Source organism: Cetorhinus maximus, chromosome 16 (assembly GCF_964194155.1).
Source record: "Cetorhinus maximus chromosome 16, sCetMax3.hap1.1, whole genome shotgun sequence".
NCBI classification, from domain to species: Eukaryota; Metazoa; Chordata; class Chondrichthyes; order Lamniformes; family Cetorhinidae; genus Cetorhinus; species Cetorhinus maximus.
In genome coordinates, this window is record NC_135894.1 from 72,161,374 (window position 1) to 72,183,851 (window position 22,478).

A 22,478-nucleotide genomic window follows, 5' to 3' on the forward strand; every position below is an offset into this window, starting at 1 on the left:
CTGCGATTGATAGATTTTTGTCAGCCAAAGGTATTAAGGGATATAGGGCAAAGGTGGGTGTATGGAGTTAGGGCACAGATCTGCCATAATCTTATTTAATTGATGGAACAAGCTACAGGAACCAAAGGGCCTACTCCTGTTCCTAGGTATGAAAAACCTTCGAGTGAGACATTGAAGGGGAAATTTGTCTCATGCCAGAAATCTGCGGCAAGTGGGTGGTGCACCTGCAACATTCACCCAAACATGAAGACTTAAGGCTTGCTGGAAATTGGGCCTCAGTCCTCTTCTGCACAATATTGTTGTTGGCTCCTTGGGTGAATGTTGCAGATGCACTGCCCACTTACCGCAGATTTCTGGCATGAGACAAATTTCCCCTTCAGTGTCTCACTCGAAGGTTTTTCATACCTAGGAACAGGAGTAGGCTCTTTGGTTCCTGTAGCCTGTTCCAGTTTAGCAGTTGGCACACCTCTAGGTGGGATTTGGGACAAGAGATGGTGCCTGGAAATTTGTGTGTCTCCCCGCAACTTCTATGTTTTACCCAAAAATTGACCACGAAAGGAAGCATTTTTCCTCCACAAATATTAAACCATTTATTTTGATGTACTGTGCAAAATCAGCATCTGTTTTTTGTTGAAAACTAAGTGACTGTTAACTGCTAATCTCCAATTGTCATTGGTAGATTTCTGGGAACCCTTTTGAATTTGAGGTTATTAATTTTAAAACTTTTAAGTTGTTTAGGTCTGTATGTCAATGAAAAGCCTTGTTTGGCTTAAATTTCTGTGTTTTTTGCCAGCAGGTGATAATGTATTTGACAGCCTTCTTCCCTCATTGCCTCCACCCCCGCCGCCTGTACGAGTCAGCCTCCCTGATCTGCCCAGATCCTCTGGCTCAGGCAGCAGACCCACATCTGGCCATGATCCATTCCATTTCAGTGCAGGTAATCCAACTTTCTGTAGGTTATGATTGGATTGTGTATATGGAATAAAGGTTAGCTGCTGAATGTGGTTGTCTAAATATACTGAGAACTTTTAGGGTATACTGTTAGTTTGTTGAGACGTAACAGATTACCAGCAATCAGCTTTTTTTTAAGTTCAAGTTGCACAGTTTAGTTCTCTTGAAATATTTTTAATAATGTCAAACTCCTGTGACATTAACACAGCGGGAGTGAACACCAAGTGGAATCATCAGGCAAAAAATAATTAGGAGGGTTGAAGATAATTGGACCAGAGTGCCCAGCTGTAATTCAGTCCCCATTTTAAAGTGTTGCATTCCGTCTTTCTATTCCCATTATAAAGCCTTGTGTCCGCATTTATAGTGGAAGTCAGTTTTGTAAACTGGTACCACTTTAATTATACCCTAACCAGTGGTGACATTGCAGCACCTCCACTAAGGAGAGTATGTGGTATAACATGACAAGCTTATTCAACCAGTTTCCATTATAAATGTGATGTAGGAATTTATTATTGAAGATGTTGGCAGGGAGTGTGTAAAGATGTAAGATTTTTAATGTGCCATCTAAGTACTGAATATGTCTATGGAATTCCATATCTTCCTGTAAGTTTTTATTTGCTTCACTTGTCCTGAACCCCTGTCTGACTATGCTATCTACTTCAGCTTCCACTTGTGCTCTTGTTTGACCTACCAGGCTGCTTTGAAAAATAGGCACTCCCAATCGGGCTGACTGGCTTACTTCTAGCAATGAGCCTGAGCACAGTTCATTAGCTTAGAGTGTGAATTCAAATCTGATCTCATCCGGCGCTGTACTCTTTGGGCTGCAAGTATCACAATATAACTATGATATTTAACACTCAGTAAATTGTGTTCCTTGAAGTCTTCAGAAGCAGCCACACCAATTTGACTTTTAGTTTTGTATATTTCAGAGTCAGGATCATTTGAAAACAATTAGTCATAGAGTTTTACAGCATGGAAAGAGGCCCTTTGGCCCATCGTGTCCACGACTGTGCCTTGCAAACTCTCTAGCACATCATTGAATTGTGGTAATTTAAACTAGGCTCCATTCTTATTGAACAAATGTGGAAGAAAGTTATTTATTAATTACAGACTTATTAATTACTTCAATCTTTTTTTGTACTTGAGTTGTTTGCTATTGCCATCTTCATCAGTTTTTCCAAAGGTGTTTTTACTGAGCACTTCAAAAGTGGTTGCATTACAATGCATTGCTCAGCTTGTATCAGATATCTTATTCAGTTTGCAACTTCTGCTTGAAAACTGTTTAATTCAATTTTCTTTTGTTGAAAAGTGCATTATTTTCAGGTGTATTAATACTCTGCCATTAAAGAAAATTGGTTTGATCTTCAAGTAATATCTTATTCAGCTAGGTGCTAGTGACATTTGCAATAAGGCAGGCGCTTGTTGATTTAGGTTATATATGGGAAAACATTATAAGCAAGGATGATCATAGTTGTTTGAAATTGTATTGCCATTCTGCTAAAAGTATCTACTGTAAATCTTCATGGATAACCCTCAACTCGTTCAAAAAAAATTTTAGTGGGGAGGGCATAAGCAGGAACATACAGAAGTTTTTCCTAAAGATGGAGATTCGTATTACATATAGGGGCATACTCTGCTTCTGAGTTAATCATTTGTATGATTGTCGAAAGAAGTTGGCTTAATTCCAGATATTAGTAGTTAGTGTAATTAATATGCCAATTGATCGCCTCATGTTAAGCTATGAATCACCAAATGAATTACTTTGTTTAACATTAGCAGAACAACTTAAGGAAAAGGCAAGAGCAACAAATTGCCATTTGACTCAGTTCTCTTGAACTTGAACTATCTAATGTCCAACTGGAGTTTGAACTTTTATAAATCTCTTAATATCTGGCAGTTTTTTTTAATGGGAAAGGAAAATGGCAGGCTGGCCAAGAGAGCACTGGAATAGTTAAGTATAGAGGTAATATAAGCATAGATGAGGGTTTCAGCAGAAGATAAGCTGATCCAGGGCAGAGATCAGTGATACTACAGAGGTAGAAGAAGGGGATCTTTGTGATGGAGGAGATTATGGAGTTGCAAGCTAAGCTGCATCAAATAAAATGCCAAGGTTGTGAACAGTCTGGTTCAGCCTGAAACAGTGGCTGGTGGGGTGGGGGTAGTTTGGTGGAATTGGTGAAGAGCTTACAGAATTTGTGGCTGGGCCGAAGACAATCCCTTGGGTCTTTGAATCTCTTTCCGGTATTTGTAGCTTAACTACAGCCTTGTTATTCCCGATGAATATAGTTCTTTATCAACAGGCAAAGCAGGACCTAGAGAACATCGCTGTTCCACAGCTCATATGTTTAATTCATCACCCAGTAATAAAAGATGGAGCATTTATGTTTGACTTCTCCAAATACTTGCACGCAATTTGTTAGTTCTTGTCACCGTGTCAAAAGATTATGGCTTCAAGCCCCACTTCAGTACTTGAACACACAAATCGGTCTGACTCTCCAGTGCAGGGCTAGGGGAATGCTGCATTATTTGAGGTTTTGTTCTTCAGCGGAAACTTTAACCCAGTCCCTGTCTGTATGCTAAAGGTCCCATAGGACTATTTAAAAAAATCTGGACCTTCAAAAGTCACATTGGAAGCAAACAACTAGTCCTTCAGAAGTGCAGGCAAAAAGAGGACCCGGAGGCAGGCAGCAGCACCTCGAGGAGTGGGTGAAGAAGACCAGGAGGCAGGCAGCAGCACCTAGCAGAGCGGGTGAAGAAGACCCGGAGGCAGGCAGCAGCACCTAGAGGAGCGGGTGAAGAAGACCCAGAGGCAGGCAGCAGCACCTAGAGGAGCGGGTGAAGAAGACCCAGAGGCAGGCAGCAGCACCTAGAGGAGCGGGTGAAGAAGACCCGGAGGCAGGCAGCAGCACCTAGAGGAGGGGGTGAAGAAGACCCGGAGGCAGGCAGCAGCACCTAGAGGAGCGGGTGAAGAAGACCCGGAGGCAGGCAGCAGCACCTAGAGGAGCGGGTGAAGAGGACCCGGAGGCAGGCAGCAGCACCTAGAGGAGCGGGTGAAGAAGACCCGGAGGCAGACAGCAGCACCTAGAGGAGCGGGTGAAGAAGACCCGGAGGCAGGCAGCAGCACCTAGAGGAGCGGGTGAAGAGGACCCAGAGGCAGGCAGCAGCACCTAGAGGAGCGGGTGAAGAAGACCCGGAGGCAGGCAGCAGCACCTAGAGGAGCGGGTGAAGAGGACCAGGAGGCAGACAGCAGCATTAGCAGAGCGAGCGAAAAGAGGACCCAGAGGCAGGCAGCAGCACCTAGCGGAGCGGGTGAAGAAGACCCAGAGGCAGGCAGCAGCATTAGCAGAGCAGGTGAAAAGAGGACCCAGAGGCAGGCAGCAGCACCTAGAGGAGCGGGTGAAAAGAGAACCCAGAGGCAGGCAGCAGCATCTAGAGGAGCAGGTTGAAGAAGACCCGGAGGCAGGCAGCAGCATTAGCAGAGCGGGTGAAGAAGACCCGGAGGCAGGCAGCAGCATTAGCAGAGTGGGTGAAAAAGACCCAGAGGCAGGCAGCAGCACCTAGCAGAGCAAGCAAAAAGAGAACCCGGAGGCAGGCAGCAGCATTTAGAGGAGCGGGTGAAGAAGACCCGGAGGCAGGCAGGAGCATTAGCAGAGCGGGTGAAGAAGACCCGGAGGCAGGCAGGAGCATTAGCAGAGCGAGTGAAGAAGACCCGGAGGCAGGCAGGAGCACCTAGCGGAGCGGGTGAAAAGAGGACCCGGAGGCGAGCAGCAGCGCCTAGAGGAGCGGGCAAGAAGAAGACCTGGAGGCAGTTAAAAGCACCTGGAAGACTGGGCGAAAAGAGGACATGGAAGCAGTAACCACAATCTAGAAGCGCGGGCAAAAAGAGGACCCTGAGGTAGTAACATGGGAAGAGCTATTCAATCCTGTCCAGTCTGTAGCTCCAGAGCGGATCGGCCAGGTTCTGAGAAAAATCAAATTACGACATCACAGGAAAAGAGATGTCATTGGTTGGTGAATATTTTGCTTGTTTATCTTTAAAACTCATGCAACTTATTAGCAATTGTAGGGTTTTATTAGTTGTAGTAAGGTTTAAGAGCAGTAGTAAAGGTTATTGGGAGCAGTGGTGTTTATTAATCATAAATTAGTATTGCTGAAAAAAGACACAATTTGTCAAAGCTTTTTGTCAGGACAATTGAGTGCAAGACAAAAAGCTTTGACAATCTTTTTCTACATAACTGTAAAAAGTGAATTAACATAATAAAGATGGCAGGGCAGGCGATGTGTTGCGACTGCAGGATGTGGGAGTACCTGGGTGCCGGGGTGATCCAGGGTACACATTCCTGCTGTAAGTGTCTGCAGCTCGAGGAGCTTTCGTTCAGAGTCATTGTGCTGGAGGCAGAGCTACAGACAGGGTGGGGGAAGGCGGGCAATGCATCATGGAGGGGGAGAGTTACCTGGACATTTTATACCAGGAGACAGTAACACCCCTAGGGATAGGGTCTTCTGATTTGGTCAGGGACAGGAGGATGTGACTGAAAGTGAGGCAGGTATGGGGACCCAGAAGATAGGAGTGGAAGAGCCTCAGCCTTTGCAGTTGCCCCACAGGTTTGAAGTTCTTTCAACTTGTATGGATGAAAGCAGTGGCTGCAGGGTGGATGAGCGAACTGACCATGGCACCACGGTACAGGAAGCCATTCAGGCGGGAGGTGTTATAGGGACAGTGTAGTCAGGGGGTTAGACACAGTTCTCTGCAGCCGAAAGCAAGAGTCCAGACGGCTGCGTTGCCTGCCTGGTGCTCTGGGTACTTGCAGTCCGTGGGGGAGGATCCAGTGTCGTGGTCCACCTAGGTATTAACGACATAGATAGAACAAGGAAAGAGATTCTGCTGAGGGAGTATGAGCAGCTAGGGGCTAAATTAAAAAACAAAACCTCAAATGTAATAATCTCTGCATTATTAACCTACCTGAGCCATGAGCAAATTGGTGTAGGGTAAATCAGATTAGAGAGTTAAACAATAAAAACAAAAACAACTGGAAAAGCTCAGCAGGTCTGACAGCATCTGTGGAGAGGAAGACAGAGCTAACGTTTCGAGTCTGATGAAGAGTCATATGGACTCGAAACGTTAACTCTGTCTTCCTCTCCATAGATGCTGTCAGACCTGCGGAGCTTTTCCAGCTATTTTTGTTTTTATTCAGATTTCCAGCATCCGCAGTATTTTGCTTTTATCTAGAGAGTTAAACATGTGGTTCAAAGATTGGCGTGGGAGACATGGATTTTGATTTATGGGGCACTGCCACCATAACTGGGGAAAGTGGGAACTGTACTGTTGGGACGGCCTTCACCTGAACTGTGCTGGGGTGAGTGTTCTGGCGAGTCATATAACTAGGGCGGTAGAGAGGGCTTGAAACTAAATAGTGGAGGCATGGGATTAAGCTTGGGAAGATGTGATAAATAGATAAGGCAAGGCAAGAGAGCAAGGTAGGAATAAGTGTGGCAAGAAGGGACAAAATGTATAAACCTAAGATAAGATTACAAAATAGTAGAAAGACAGAACTAAAGGCTCTATTTCTGAATGCACTTGGCATTCGTAACAAACAAATGAATTGACAGCGCAAATAGAAATAAATATGTATAAACTGATAGCCATTACAGAGACATGGCTGCAGGATGACAAAGACTGGGACCTGAATATTCAATGGTATAAGACATTAAGGAAAGACAGGAAGCTAAGAGAAGATGGAGGGGTAGCTCTGTTAATTAAGGATGACATTAGTGCAATAGAGAGAGATTACCTTAACTCTAGAGATCAAAATGTAGAATCAGTTTGGGTACAGATGAGAAATAGTAAAAGTACGAAGTCACTTGTGGGAGTGGTTTATAGGCCCTCTAACAGTAACCACACTGTAGGACAGGGTATAAAGGAAGGAATAATGGGAGCTTGTCGGAAAGGTATGGCGATAATCATGGGTGATTTTAATCTACATATAGATTAGATAAATCAGATTGGCAAAGGTAGCCTGGGTGATGAGTTCATAAAGTGTTTTCGGGACAGTTTCTTAGAGCAGCACAATTTAGTACCAACCAGAGAATAGGCTATGCTAGATCTGGTAAAGTGCAATGAGACGGGACTAATTAATGACCTCATAGTGAAAGTGCCCCCTAGGTGTCAGTGATCATAATATGATTGAATTTTACATTCAGCTTGGGAGAAAGAGAAGTGGATCTAAGACTAGTGTTTTAAACTTAAATAAGGGCATTTATGAGGGCATGAAGACAGAGCTGGCTAAAGTGAACTGGGAAATTAGGTAATGGGATAGGTCAGTAGAGAAGCAGTGTCAGACTTTTAAGGAGTCAAAATGCTCAAAAATTATACATTCCAGTGAGAAACAAAAATTCTAAGGGAAGGACACACCATCCGTGATTAACTGAAGAAGTTAAAGATGGTATCAAATTGAAAGAAAAAGCATATAATTCTGCAAGGATGAGTGACAGAATATAAAGAGCAGCAAAGAATGACTCAAAGATTCATGAGGGAGAAATTAGAGTACGAGGGAAAGCTAGCTAGAAATATAAAGACATATTAAGAGTTTCTGCAGGTATTTAAAAATGAAAAGAGTAAATAAAGTGAGCATTGGTCCTCTAGAGAATGGGAAATTAATAATGGAAAATAAAGAAATGGCAGATGAATTGAACAGATATTTTGCATTTGTCTTCACTATAGAGGATACAAATAACATCCCAGAAATAATTGCGAATCAAGAGGTGAAAGGGAAGGAGGATCTTAAAACAATTACAATCACAGGAAAAGGGTACTGAGAAAATTATTAGAACTAAAAGCTGGCAAGTCCCCAGGGCCTGATGGACTTCATTCTTAAAATAAATGACTGCTGAAATAATAGATCCATTGGTTTTAATTTTCCAAAATTCCCTAGATTCTGGAAAGGTCCATTCAGATCAGAAAATAGTGAATGTGACTCCGTGATTCAAGAAAAAAGGAGGGTGACAGAAAGCAGGAAACTAACTATAGGCCGGTTAGCTTAACATCTATCATAGGGAAAATACCAGAATCTATTATTAAGGATATTGTAGCAGGGCACTTAGAAAATCTCAGTGCAATCAGGTAGATTCAACATGTATGAAAGGGAAATAAATGTTTGACTAACTTATTGAAGTACTTTGAGGAAGTAACAAGCAACGTGGATAAGGGGGAACCTGTGGATGTGCTGTACTTAGATTTCCAGAGAGCATTAGACAAGGTATCACACCAAAGGTTACTATGCAAAATAAGGGCCCATGGTGTAGGGGGTAACATGTTAGCATGGATAGAGAATTGGTTATTTAACAGGAAACAGGCGTAAATGGATCATTTTCAGGTTGGCAAGATGTGACGAGTGGAGTGTCACGGGATCAGTGCTGGGGCCTCAACTATTTACAATTTATATCAATAACTTGAAGGAAGAGACCAAATGTATGGTTGTTAAATTTGCTAATGACGCAAAGTTAGGTATGAAAGTAAGTTGTGAAGAGGACATAAGGAATCTACAAAGCGACGTAGATGGGTTAAGTGTGTAGGCAAAAATTTGGCAGATGGTGTATAAAGTGGGAAGATAGAACTTGTCTACTTTAGCAGGAAGAATAAAAAAGCAGCATATTATTTAAATAGAGAGAGAACTCTGAGGTACGAAGGAATCTGGGTGTCCTAGTACATGAATCTGGAAAAATTAGTATGCAGGTACAGGGGGAAGTGGTGGCATAGTGGTATTGTCACTGGACTGGTATTCCAGAGAGCTAGGGTAATGCTCTGGGGACCTCAGCAGATGATGAAATTTGAATTCAATAAAAAATCTGGAATTAAAAGTCTGATGATGACCATGAAACCATTGTTGTAAAAACCCATCTGATTCAGTAATGTTCCCCTGCTGTCCTTACCTGGTCTGACCTCTGACCCTCATGTCTCTAGACCCACAGCAATGTAGTTGACTCTTAACTGCACTCTGAACAAGGGCAATTAGGGATGGGTAATAAATGCTGGCCTAGCCAGCGACACCCCCATCCCATGAACAAATATTTTTTTTAAAAATAGATTATTGCAAGGGGAAAATAAAAGTAGGGATGTTTTGCTACAGTTGTAGTAAAGGCAGACCAGTGTACAGTTTTGGTCTCCTTATTTAAGAAGGAATATAAATGCATCAGAAATAGTTCAGAAAGGTTCACTTGCCTGATACCTGGGATGGGTGGGGGGGTGCGGGTGTTGTCTTACGAGGGAAGGTTGGACATACTGGGCCTGTATCCATTGGAATTCAGAAGATTGAGAGATGATCACCTTGAAACATATAAGGGGAGTTGACAGGTTAGATGCTATAAGGATGTTTTCCCTTGTGGGAGAGACTAGAACTAGGGGACACAGTTTAAAAATAAGGGGCCTCCCATTGAAGACAGAGATGAGGAAAAAAATTTTCTCTGAGAGTTATGAATCTTTGGAATTCTCTTCCCCAGAGAGCGGTGGAGGCAGGGTCAATTAATATTTTTAAGGCAGAGGTAGATAGATTTTTGACTAACAAGGGAGTCAAAGGTTATCGGGATAGGCAGAATGTGGAGTTGAGGCCACAGTCAGATCAGCCATGATCTTCTGGAATGGCGGGGCAGGCTCGAGCGGCTAAATAGCCTACTCCTGCTCCTAATTAGTATGTTCATCCCCTGTTTGCTTGCCCACATAGCAACTCTTTATTTGAATAATACATTTTATGTAAAGCATTTTGAGACATTTCTGGAGCATGTGATGAGGCACTAAATAAATATATTTTTAAAAATTAATAAGAATTTAAACTTTTTCTATTTTTAATTAGATGCTGTCTTTGACCCATCAAGTGTTCCTGTACCTCCAGCTAGAAGGACAGTTGAAGATAATCAGAAATCTAACAGGATATCACAAGAATATGATCAACTCCCATCATTGGCAGGTATGAGGGGCAAAGCATGAACTTAAGGAACCAAGGATAGCTGGAACCAAATAGTATATTGACCACAGATACTGGGTAATCTTGAATATCTTCCGATATGTGAGAATTGTAGTATTTTGGCCATTATATGCATTCCACACACAATCCAGTTATGATATTCACTTTCAATCTCTTGCCAATACTTTTTTGACTTCAGACACTAATGTACAAGTTACGTCCAAAAAGATGAAATTATGTAGCTTCTCTTTGTGAGGTACAATGTCTGTAAGACAAAGGAATCTCTCACATTGAAACCAGGTTGGATGACTCAATGAGCTACAAAATTTGGTTTACTGAGGAATTACAATTGACAGTAATTCGAGAGTTCTCACATTCTTCTCTGCGTTATAATTCCTCGATGGTATACCAAAGTGTTATCTAAGAATGAGCGTGAATGCTATAGGATGTCGTATATCAGTGTTACAAATAAAATCATGCAAGTTGGGTTCTGTTTCTTTTTGACAAAAGTGTTTGTCTGCTTGGGTATTTCATTACTTAAACTCCACTAACAATGAACTGAAGTGATAATGGGGCATGTGTCACTTGACAATTTTCATTTGTCATTATGCCCTTGGACTTTAGTATTTCATTTTCTGTTTTCTGTTTCAGATACTTCCCAAGCTCCAGCCAGACCTCCTAAACCACTGCCCCGTAGGACTGCACCAGATGGTTACCACAAGAAAAGTCATGTTCAAGAACCAACCTCTTTGCACAGTAGCCACGCAGGAGAAAATGTGGATGCTAAAATTGCAAAACTGATGGGAGAAGGCTACTCCTTTGAAGATGTAAAACGAGCCCTTCTGATAGCTAACAATAATGTAGAGATGGCAAGAAATATTTTAAGAGAATTTGCCTGCTTTCCTCCTATTTCACCACGCCTCAACCCGTAGCAAGGAGCTGTTCAAAAGCCCAGAGAATAGTCTTCTGAATTTCTGAAGAGCATTGAAATTTAAAGTAGCATTCAACTGGTGGAAAAACTGTGTGCTGACTGAGTACAGACTGTTTCTGCGGGTTTCTTGAGAAAGTTTCTGGTTAGAAGATAGAGAATGATGCTTATGTATTTTTATTAGCCATAATGTTAAGAATCAGGGTTCAACTGAGAAGAAGAAAGTTTACTGTCCTTGAATTTCACTCCTGTGAATTGCTTGAGATCTCTGCTGCTTACCGCTATCAAAATTTTTTTGAAAGTCATCTGAACTTTTTGTTTAAGTGGGATATACAGTCTTATCGGTCTCAGTATTTTTTGTCTGGACTCTGGGACCAGTCAGCCTTGCTGCAGCATTCCTTTCATGTCAATCTGCACTGATGGGGACACACTGCCGGTTTTGACCTCTCCTCCCTCATCATTTAATCTAGGCACAGACTAAATGAGTTCTTTCTGAAGATGCTTTAATTTGCTGCATTTCAATCTATTCAACAGGTGCAAAAAGCATGTGGCCTTCACTACTGAGTCTTTTCTGAGATAAAGTAAAATTTCTTTATTAAAAAAAAACTAATTTCTGAATGTGGAGTTACATATATTTGTCTATGTATTGCCTTTCAAGGTAATTTTTTTGACTGTAACCTTGGCAGCTTTCCATTGTGCACAGCCTTTGATGTATTTTTTTAATTATTTCTATTTCCTTTATAACCCAGCTACTTCATCTGTGTTGTATTCTGACAGAACAAAACTGATTTTGAAGTTTCTGGTTAATGCAACAAAAATGCTGACCCACTTTTGTGAATTGTGACATTGCTTACTGGATCAATTCCAAAGTAAAAATCTGTCCGTTTTTTTAAATTTTAGATTGGTTTATAATGCTGGATATAGGGTAGTAAAAGCATCAGAGACAATACACAGCATCTATACACTGATTATGGCCAACTGAATGTAAAACTGCCTCCATTCAATTATGTGCCAATATATTAGTAGAACTGTGTAGCAGAATAAGAGTATCAGTTTTTGTGAGTGTGGAGTGAAATGATACCATTATTTTCTGGTAATATGTTATCAGCACCCTTTTGTTTGGAAAAGTTGAGTATAGTCAATTTTCGAGTCTGGTATCACTGTAATTTAGAACCTGTATCAGCCAACTACTCAGTCTGAAGAAAGAAACAAAACCTTGCACTGTTATTATGCCAGATGTCAAGGTAGCTGTGAAATGGTGAACAGTTTCCTGTCAATTCATGAAGAGTCTACTCCTTTTTTCACATTGGTAGGAGATCTTATTTACCCAACAATGAATAATAAACTAACTTGGTTCTGTTGCTGCCTATTCTCTAGGTTACATTGGTGAACGGAATGGCTGGTTCAACTTTGCCTTGTGTCACCATCATTTCTGGTGAATCAAAACTCAGGGCAAATATCCATCATTGTTATGTAAATGATGACTAGTCTTTGTAACAAAGTTCAGTCAATTGCATTGCAGGTAACTGGTTTGCTTCATAGATTTGAGGCCGAGTAATTCAGGCCTTGATAATAGTTGAAACCTGACTTCAACTGTTCCTTATTCTGAGCAGTTTTAAAATGTCTTGATCACTAAACTCATAGAGATCGAAAGAAAATATTAAAACTAACTGCCATTTAAATCATTGACTGAATGATGCATAACATTTTGGCAATTAAATCGTTCATAAATTGCAGTAAGAGGTCTATGGCAGTTTCTTGATCTCAGCTTCTGAGAGTACTGTGTTATATGGTACGCTGTCAGCTGTGGAATGCTCAAAATATGCCTTTTGCTATTATGCTGTCCTCTACTGGTCTGTCCACATAATAGCATCGGTAAAGTTACAGACAACCTGTGGATCTTAAAGGAATGAACTTTGAAAGGATATGGGGAAATTGCAAACAATATTTTTAATGTAATTTTTATTTTTACTATATTTATAAATGCATTAATGCACTCAATCCAGCTCACCATAATTTCCACTGGATTAAATACAGTTGAGGTAATTTTGGCATTAGGTGATTGCGTAAAACTGGGGAAAAATTATGATTTTCATTTCCAGTCAATATCATTGTTTTACACTATCATTCAAAGTTAAATATAAAGTGACTGATGTGACAGTCCATTTGTGTTGCCTGTGAAATGGGGCCCATTGTAGGTGGGGGATAGAATGTTCGCTCTTCACAGTTTGCTCTCCCTATCTAAATCAAAATAATACCTCTGTCAGTGTAGTAGGAGAATTGCTGCTTTCCATTAAAAGTTGATGAAAATGTTAAGGCATTTAATTTTTTTCAGTATTTTCAGTTTGCCAGCCAATTCACAATAATAATGACTTAACAACTTTAACAGTGTTATATTAAGGTGTATTTAAAAAAACATTTTTCAGAGAGTGAGACAAACCATTTATCATTAGTTTTAAAACCTGCACAATGAACATGTATTCAGTTGAGGATGGACCTCACCAGGTTACTTGCACTCACCATTCTAGATCTACGGAAAAGCCAACAGCAATTATTAGAACTTGGATTTTGAATTCAATTTCAGGAGTGACACTTGTGTTGCCAAATGATTTACCTTAAATAAAGTTGAATGACACCCTTTTGACAGGCACATTCATCCAATATTCAGATTTTTGTTCATTCTCAACTTGGCTTTTTCCCTTTGCACTGGTCAGCTTGTCTTATTTAGTTTTCTTATGTCTTTGAGTGTAAATGTTTGAAGCTAAATAGCTATAATGTGCATTAATGGCAAAATAGACATTCTCTCTCAAGGCACCCATAACTGGAGATGTATATTATTCATGGGCTACATTTGTTGCACAGTCTGAGCTCTGGAAAGCTTCTTGAAGTTTGTGATATTTTTGAGTATTTAGAGGACATTGTTATATTTCATAGGACCCTTGACATTATGGAACCTCGTGGATTTCATATGACAGATGAAACCTGTGAAAAATGTACAGTCCTATAGCAACTTGCAGGCACTAGCTATCCTGCAGATGATATTGAGCTGCTGTCTACATCATGAGCCCAGAGAAAGTTAACCATCATATTTTTCAGCTGACAGTCACACCTCAACTCTTTTCATGTAACTATGTCGAACATGTGGTTTGAAGTTTGTGTTTTTTGTTTAAATGGTGAGCAAAGCCTTTTTTTTGTAGAAACTGTATTCTGGTGCGATATGTTAACATCACTTCTGAGCTGAACAGTAACTCTTCACCTACCTGAAATGAGGCAGTGCACTACTAAGGACTGCCTCCAGGTGGAAGCCTCATCATTCTGTTGGTACTACCTGTGCTCTGAATCTGAGGATTCTTCTAAAATAAGAAACTAGTCCAGTTTTTTATTTGGGTTTATTTTAATCTAACTCAATATTCTGTTGAGAAGGATGCCCTTTTATTTGTCTAACACATGGCAAAATAGTAATGTGTGCAATTAATTTATACTTTGTTCAACATTCTTTTGATTTTTTTCAATTCTGATATTCAGTAACCTTTTAAATATTTTATCTGTTCTTGTAAAATATTTTATAAAAATCAGTATTAACAAATAAATGGTGTCCATTTCTTTTTAACACTTATTATTTCTGCTTGAGTGAAGGATTCTTTTCTTTCTAGCTTGTGAATGCTGGTACAATATGTAGAACTTTTTTTCATAGTGTAGCAGAAGACTGGATTTGTCATTATAAACTACAGAGTCCAAGAAAATCCTCTCACTGCCCATAAACAGGGCCAATGGTTTACAAGGACTAGGATTTTATTGCCTTATAGGGGCGTGCAAGCTATGATTCATTCTTCTTTCATGAATACATCAAATGATTAGCTTATTTCACAAATAATGAAAGTGCAGTAAATTGTGTAATTTCCAGTGACTATTATTCCATCGTGTGCATTCTTCCTATCACTGAACAGCTTAATAAGATGACACACTTAATATTGTAAAATAATACAGGAGTCATTTTCTGCTCTAATTTGCAGATGAATCCACATCTTTTTCTAGAGAAAGAACCGATCTAGGAAATGGTTATGAGAAATTTTGAGACTATCTTCAAACTTTCTATTTGGCAATTACTGCAATCAAAGTAGGCATTTTTAAGTAGTTATGAATTAATGCTCTGTCCTTTATGAATGCAGAGTCGGTGGGCCAAATGGCCTCTTTCTGCACTGTAAAAATACTGAGATACATGAAGTTGTTAGGCAATGCTTCGTTATTAAAGGAATACTGTGCTAATCAACTAGTATAAATGACAACAGGAAATCTTCACAAAAAGGGTGGTAGAAATTTGAAACTCTTCTACAAATGTCAATTGATGTTAGATCAATTGTTAAATTTGAAACTGAGAATAGATTTTGTTAAGCCAAAGATATTAAGGGATTATAAGCAGTCTTGCTAATGCAGCAGGACCAACTGTGGGGATCAGATTTTGGATCATTTCATTTAGCCACTAAGTGCATGATCTTTTCAGGTTGGGCTATTTAATATTGACCAAGCTTTTATGTGGTTGGAAGTTGAAGGTGAGGGGGGCTGAATAGAAGGAAGGGATCTGTCTACTCTGACCACAAGCATGTGAGATACTAACCACAGTCTAATAACTCAAGTTGACCAGGAAACTTCTAGGAGGACTTAAAATAATATTGGCTAAGTACTTTTTAAATTTTATGCAGCACATTTTTCCAGTAGAACGGATCTTTGTGCATGACCCAAAGTTGTGCAAGAAGCTGCCCACCACTCTTGCGAGTACTGTGAGCAGTCCTAAGCACCATACCTCAGGAAGGATACCATGGGCCTTGAAAAGAGTGCAGCATAGATTTACTGGAATGATACCTGAGCTTCAAGGGTTAAATTACAAGGAGAGATTAAATGAACTAGGATTTTATTCCCTGGAATTTAAAGGTTAATGGGTGACTTGATCAAAGTTTCCAAGATATTAAGGGGGACAGAGAGTAGATTGGGAGAAACTATTTTTGCTAGTTGGGAGGCTAGGGCTAGGGAGTATAGTCTAAAAATTAAAGCCTAGAGTGCAATGAGGGAGCATTTCTTAACAAAAGGGGTAGTCGAAATTTGGAACACTTCTACAAATGACAATTAATGTAGATCAACTGTTAATTTTGAAACAGAATAGATTTTGTTAAGCCAAAGATATTTCAGGGATTTGGGGCATAGGCCCGAATGGAGTTAGGTCAAAGATCAGCCATGATCTCGTTGAATGGTGGAACAGCCTTGAGGGGGCTAAATATATTATTATAATAATAATTATCCAGTAGTCTGGATAATTTACTCTGGATAATTTATGTAGAGTTTTCTATAATCAAGCAACATCAAAAAATGTTGACAGCTTCTGGATAAATGTTGTTAAACTGTGCAATGTTGCCTTAATAATTGTTTGGAATTTTTACTTTGTGATATCTGCCAAAAGCCAAATGAAATTGTTAATTTACACATTAGCAATTGCTGTAAGATTTAATGCAAAATTAGAGACACATTGTCCTAGAAATTGTTGGTCAAGGTTTGCTAATATACTTAATAATGTAGAACGGTTCAACTTCCAGCCACTTAGGAAGAAATTTCCCAGGGTAAATAATGCATTAATGGTTGACAAAAAATTACTAAACATCTTTAGTATTAATAGTCTTTATGACTTCATAATAGAGAATGAAAGATACAGGATCAGTGAAACCTTGAGCACTGGCGACTCTGTAACACTTTTTTATGCATGAGATTTAACTGTGCAGGCAGACCTTTGGAGTACTTGACAAGTTGGAGAATGATCTATGTCAGAATACTTCCAATATCTGGATTATTTATTATTTTTCTAATATTTATTATCATTTGCTTAATGAGCCAAATGACCTCCTGTGGTGCCATGCTAATTAACGCAGTACAGGGTCATTAACATTAGTGTGGTACTGTTTTTTTTAAACTTGTCTCATAGCTGACTGGTTATGTACATAAACTGTACCTTTGCCAATTGAAATGAATGAAATATGAAATTGACAAAGATCTCATTTTCTGCCATTTACCATCTACTAGCTGCATAATTACAATTTAGATTATTTTACTGATATTTGCATATGTAAAGAGGCTAAGTATTAACTATTTAGAGATCATAAAATGTTTTTAGACTAATTACACACAAAATAAATCCCCTTCTCTCTAAAATATTATTAATACAGGAGAGGTTGATTTTACCCTGCCCAAAATTGAGCACGTAGACCTAACCACCAAAGTAAGTCCCTTCAATTTCAAACTGCTGCTAACACTCGGCAAAGCCACCTGCCTGGAAGTATGCAGATCAGCTCCCACCATAATTTTAGCGCTGAAGTCAATTGAGAACATAAGCAGAGAGGGAATTATAAGTTAGTTTTTAATACTCATTTGTCAGGCCACGAGTTCTCCTCTGGGTGCCATAAGCAAAGGTTGGGCCTCGCTGGTATGAGACTATACTCAACTTCTTTCCCTGCCCTCACACTTGTCCCAGTCCACACATTAATGAGTGCTAGGGGCTGCCTGAATTCTGCAGTGTCTCAAGACAAAATGCAAGTTTTGCTAGATATGAGAGATTTGGGTTTATACAAGCTGCATTAACAGGAGGTTCACAAATGTCACCATTTTAATGCACAAGTCAGCAGGCATTTAAAATTCAAATAAAGAGGATAAGTAAGCGGTAAAGATATCTTTCTTGATTAATTCTATTAAATATGATCATTTTCATTTCAGTACAATATTGAATGAGTAAAGTGATGGGTACACAATCAGATTATGATCAGTTATTGTCAAATTATTGCTGAGAAGCTGATGCTACCTGAACACACGTTAATGGAATGGTTACAGTTTGATTAGTTACGAACAGAATTAGTGAACAATCACCCATATTATTATCAGCTTTTTAAAATTAACCATTGAATGATTGCAGGTTTTAACATGAAGGAGAAAAGGAAAACACAAACCTTCATGATCAGATTCATGGACTATTGTAATTTGTCAACAATTCTACAGTAAATTCCTAATTTCTCTCTATACCTCAACAGGTTAAATGAAATTCAAAAATTGCATGGTATATCTGATTTTCTTTACCCATACTTTACCCTTTTCAATATCCAGTTCTTTAATGCTGTGCCAATTAACTTTTTTCCCTCTAGAAGCTGTACAATTGATACACTAAACTGGATGGTAGGAATTCTTGTACAGAACAAAACTAATTTCATCAGTGCTGTGCTCATGGGGCGTTTTTAATATTTAACCAATGTGAGTCCAAGTTGTGAAGCTACATCCTCCACCACTCGACAAAATTTAAATAACAGCTTTAGTTACCTCAAGGTTTGGCAGAGCTAGTTAAAGAACTGCAATCTTTGGCTAGCCCTTATCCATATATTCAATTGGCAGCTGAGCTAGAAGCACTGTACTTCTGCTTTTGAAAAACATTGAACATAAACAAGCTCAGAGGTAGAATTTTGATCAATTCTTACCATTGAATAAATAATACACTGTAGACCATTTAAAGCTTCAAAACATTTATTTTTTTTAGCAAACTGGAAAGATTAAAGATCATGGACTGTCTTTGTACAGGGAATCAGGCTAACTAATTTGGGCCACTGCCATATAATCGAATAAGTTAAATTCCATTTTTATTACAGGGGTTTATAGTGATGTTTGCACACAGTTTCATCCACTTTTCCATGCAACCGCCAATGTATTTTTGTTAATGATACGAGTGGGGCTGTGTGGGTTCATGTTGCAGGATTAGAAGACATCATTATTTTTCCCCAGATGTGTGTAATTTTGAGACATAAGTCTTTGTGAAACCATTAGATCCATCTAGTGTACACTTATGTACCTATATAACAAAAACATAGTATTCACCATATCATGGATTAATGAACAAGATGTCATTTTAAATGACCCAAATTTAGTTAATTGCCTGCACTGCTAACATATAGTAATATATAAATATGCTGCAGAGGTAAGTGAATTTCTAAGGATTCACAACCTCTTTGAATGTGCTACAACAAACATCTGGCAAATATTTTAAGTCTAAATCTCACTCCAGTACATGAAATAAGGGGCATCACAGAAATGAAGATTGTAGTTTGCAAAGAAAAAAGTAGCCCATATATCAGGTCACCACAGAAACTAAGTGAATAAATTCCTTAAACGTGCACAATCTTAGCATGTTTATCATACAAACATCTCGTGTATTCAGTCATCCCACAATGTCCAGACATATAGTACATTTATGGTAAATTAAACACCTGATTAATTGCTAGCTTCAACTTTAATTTATCTAAAAAAAACCCCACTTTTGTTTGGTCAAATCCATATAGGGATCCAGTCAGCGCGCAATGACATTGTAAACACATTCTTTGGGTGTATTTACGATGCTACACTTTTTCCATTCTCAATGTTTTTGCTCATATGTCTACATAATGCACAAATGCCATAAACCAAGTTGCTGAGTTGTCAAATGGTTTAGTAGAGTGCTTGTAAACAAAATAGCTGGATTCCTATTTATCATTTATATTTGGCTTCTAATATTTTTCATACCTTCTTGGATACCATCTGCTCTATGACACTATTTAAGAATATTATCTGTAGATGCCTCGGTTAAGATTAGTATAAAAAGATGCATTAATTGAGCACACATCTCTTCCCTTTTTCCAGTTCTGTTGGGAGGCACAATGGATGAAAATATGTGAATGCGCTTTTTCCAAACATAATGCGAGTGTGAGGGCCGGAGGATACATCACTGTAAAAACAGACAAATTCTACCAAATTGAAATTGGCCATTACACAGAGTGCTTAACGCTATGCAACTAGTTGGTTAAACTAGCAGCAAGGCTGAGACAAAGATCAGGAAAATTTAAATGCAAGCCAGTAATTGATGAGAGCCAGTGGAACCTCCATTATCTGTGCTCTGATATCAGCCTGATTATCCATCAGAATATTTGGAGGCTAAAGCATTGCATGAGTTGTTGCCCTTTTACAACAGCTCATTAAGCTCAACCTCCCCCAACATAAATAAACTTTGCAACCCAGAACGTTTAAATTCAATATATAGTTACTTATCTTCCTTCCCATTTCTACGTGATTGCTGTACCACACATACAATACTAAAATTCAGAGATTTAGTTATCTGCTAAGGATTTCCTCCATTGAGGATAATGGAAGTTCCACTGAAGTGTAACAATGGTTTATCAACTCAACTGGTGGATTTCTTGTAATCATTGCTTTGTACCAACTCTTACTAACCAGAATTGCCATGGAAATTAACCTGAAGCTAATATTTAAAAAAATACATTTGAAGTATGACCGCATTAACCCATAAACCAATGCCATAAGGAAATGGCATATGAAAGCATTCACCACCCCCTGGAAATTATATTAACATTTAAAGCAAACACATCAGTGCAGATATTCAAAACAATGAAACACATTTTTTTTAAAAAACCCTCACTTGTTGCAATGGGGCACTTTACATTATCCCTTAGAGGACTGAGTCCCTTAGTGTGAGTAAGAAATATCTCAGTCACCTCTTCCTAATATTAATCATGTGCTTTATGTGTTGAATGCAATGAAAAGTTACTGCATATTTACCTCACCATTGTATCTGAAAGGAGATAATTTCCCCTTGTGTACAACTGCTTAAGTAAAATGCTATTTCAGCCCTCAGAGTAACAAACAGATTCAATGTGTTTCATTAAAAATATTTGGATATTCAGCTGGAGATATTTGTATTTCTGTGTCTTAGAGATAAGGCATTGCCAGTGGTGGTGGAGCATGGCAATTTCAACTCGCTGCCGATTTCAGCATATCTTGCAATTCACTGTTTCAATGGCAATCATGTCCTTGGCCAATCTGTATCTTAATAGATGTTTTCTTTCCCTAGAAAGAAGGGAAAAGAACAAATCACCATCATCAAATTGAAAAGCACATTATTTGGCATTCACTTGATGGAGCAACAGATCTTGCAGTGTCCTCAGTCAATTAGACTTTATCCTTTGGCTTGAACCTAATTTGCACTATAACTTGCTAGAAACGTGAGCTGACAAAGGGAATGGGAAATCTGGGACATTAGTGAACGATAGAACCAAAAGTCTAATCCACTTAACCAATTGATTTAAGAATTTGAAAAAGAAACAAATGGTAGAAAGGTGGAATTAGAGTTAAATCAGGTACAGAAGGAAATGTGCTTTTTTTCCCTCTTAATCCAAAGGAAAAGAAAGATATTTTAAAAAATTAAGTATTTACTACATGCGGTGTAACAGTTAAAATTGTTCTGTTTCTGGAAGCAGTTGATTGGAATTGCATTAACAGTTATCACATTGTTAAAAGGGTGTTTGTGTCGTTAAGTTTGAGCCCGAACTGCCATGCAAATCCTGCAAGTTCATAATAAGAACTGGGAGGCTTAGGGTGAGAAGCCATTTGGGCCAAGTAAACAGTGCAGCAGAGTAAAACAAATACTGTAATTCCTCATTTAAAATTGTTGTGGTACTCCTGAAATGCACGACATTTAAATGAATCATGGGTTCCCATAGGAATCAATGTTAAAGCCAGAGTTAGATTCCTTTGGACATTTCTCACCCAGGAAAACTAATGTACAAGTTGAAATACTGTACCATACATGTGCAGCATTGTGCATTCCTAGCTGAAATAACTGCAAAATATAATACATCACTAACTTATTAAAAAAATACAATATACAATTAAATTGTTTTAAAAGTTACAGTACTCACCTCAGTAGAGTACTTTTTAGATTGAGGCTCCATCTAGTGACAGGAGCTGAAGGTCCCAGAGCTACAAGTACCAACCAACTTCTGGCAGTAGATGGAGCCGAGGACTTCAGTGCGACCAGAACTAGAGCCAGAAGCTGCCGAGGAACAGACCCCGAGGACTCAGATAAGAACAGAGGCCGGGAGGGAAGAGCAGGAAACAACAAGGCCAGGATTTGGCAAAGGTAGGTGGAAGAGGGGCTGAGGGCATGGGCAGAAGCACTGCGGGAAAAGTCATGAGCAGACAGGCCACAAAAGAGGAAGTCTGTAGCAAGCAATATTAAGGTGAAACTTCCAACATTAAACAGATATATTGACTACTTTATTAAGGATGTTAAAGTGAAACACACTATCTCTTCGTTCCCTGAACTTGCCAAACAATTTGTACATTAATAATGGAGTGTGTCATTTGTATATCCCAAGCAATATATATGAGTGTACATAGTACAGCTAGGAGAACTGCACAGGACCAGTTTTGAAAATTAAAAGTCAATAGTAGGATTACACACTGAGGTGTGTTCTAGGCACAATGAATTTAAATGCACTATATAAAAACAAGTTATTTTGAAGTTTAAAATTTATACAGTAAGGTTGTGGACTTTTACCCAAAGAATTAATGGTGGTGGATTGTAAAGTAAAACACTGGTACAGACCAAAATGTCTACCATTCTTGTACAGTTTGAGCCTATAACCCTTGTATAGCTAGCTTCCCCCAGAATAGGTCAATCAGTAAAGCACAATCGAACTTATAATCAAATTATGCAAATCAAAGTCTATTGTTTAGTATACGTTCTGTACTATTTTAGCTGATTTCAACAGGTTGTAGTAAATAGCAATAAT

At 39.0% G+C, this 22,478-nt stretch overlaps 2 protein-coding genes across 6 annotated transcripts in view; one reads left to right on the forward strand and one right to left on the reverse strand.

The window, feature by feature from the left end:
• The window catches only part of cblb (Cbl proto-oncogene B, E3 ubiquitin protein ligase), a 201,889-nt gene extending 187,437 nt beyond the window's left edge, over positions 1-14,452 (forward strand). For 3 of the 4 annotated variants that reach the window (XM_078560042.1, XM_078560045.1, XM_078560046.1), the window contains 3 exons: positions 794-937; positions 9,798-9,911; positions 10,560-14,452. In XM_078560042.1, the coding sequence (XP_078416168.1) occupies positions 794-937; positions 9,798-9,911; positions 10,560-10,840 (539 nt within the window). In that variant the 3' untranslated portion in view covers positions 10,841-14,452. The remainder of the gene's footprint in view (positions 1-793; positions 938-9,797; positions 9,912-10,559) is intronic. The other variant, XM_078560043.1, reaches the window with a different exon arrangement.
• A 3,914-nt stretch (positions 14,453-18,366) lies between these two features.
• Positions 18,367-22,478, reverse strand: part of alcama (activated leukocyte cell adhesion molecule a) — a 248,297-nt gene continuing 244,185 nt past the window's right edge. For both annotated transcript variants that reach the window (XM_078560049.1, XM_078560050.1), the window contains exon 16: positions 18,367-20,751. The gene's annotated coding sequence lies outside the window, so the exon portion shown is untranslated. The remainder of the gene's footprint in view (positions 20,752-22,478) is intronic.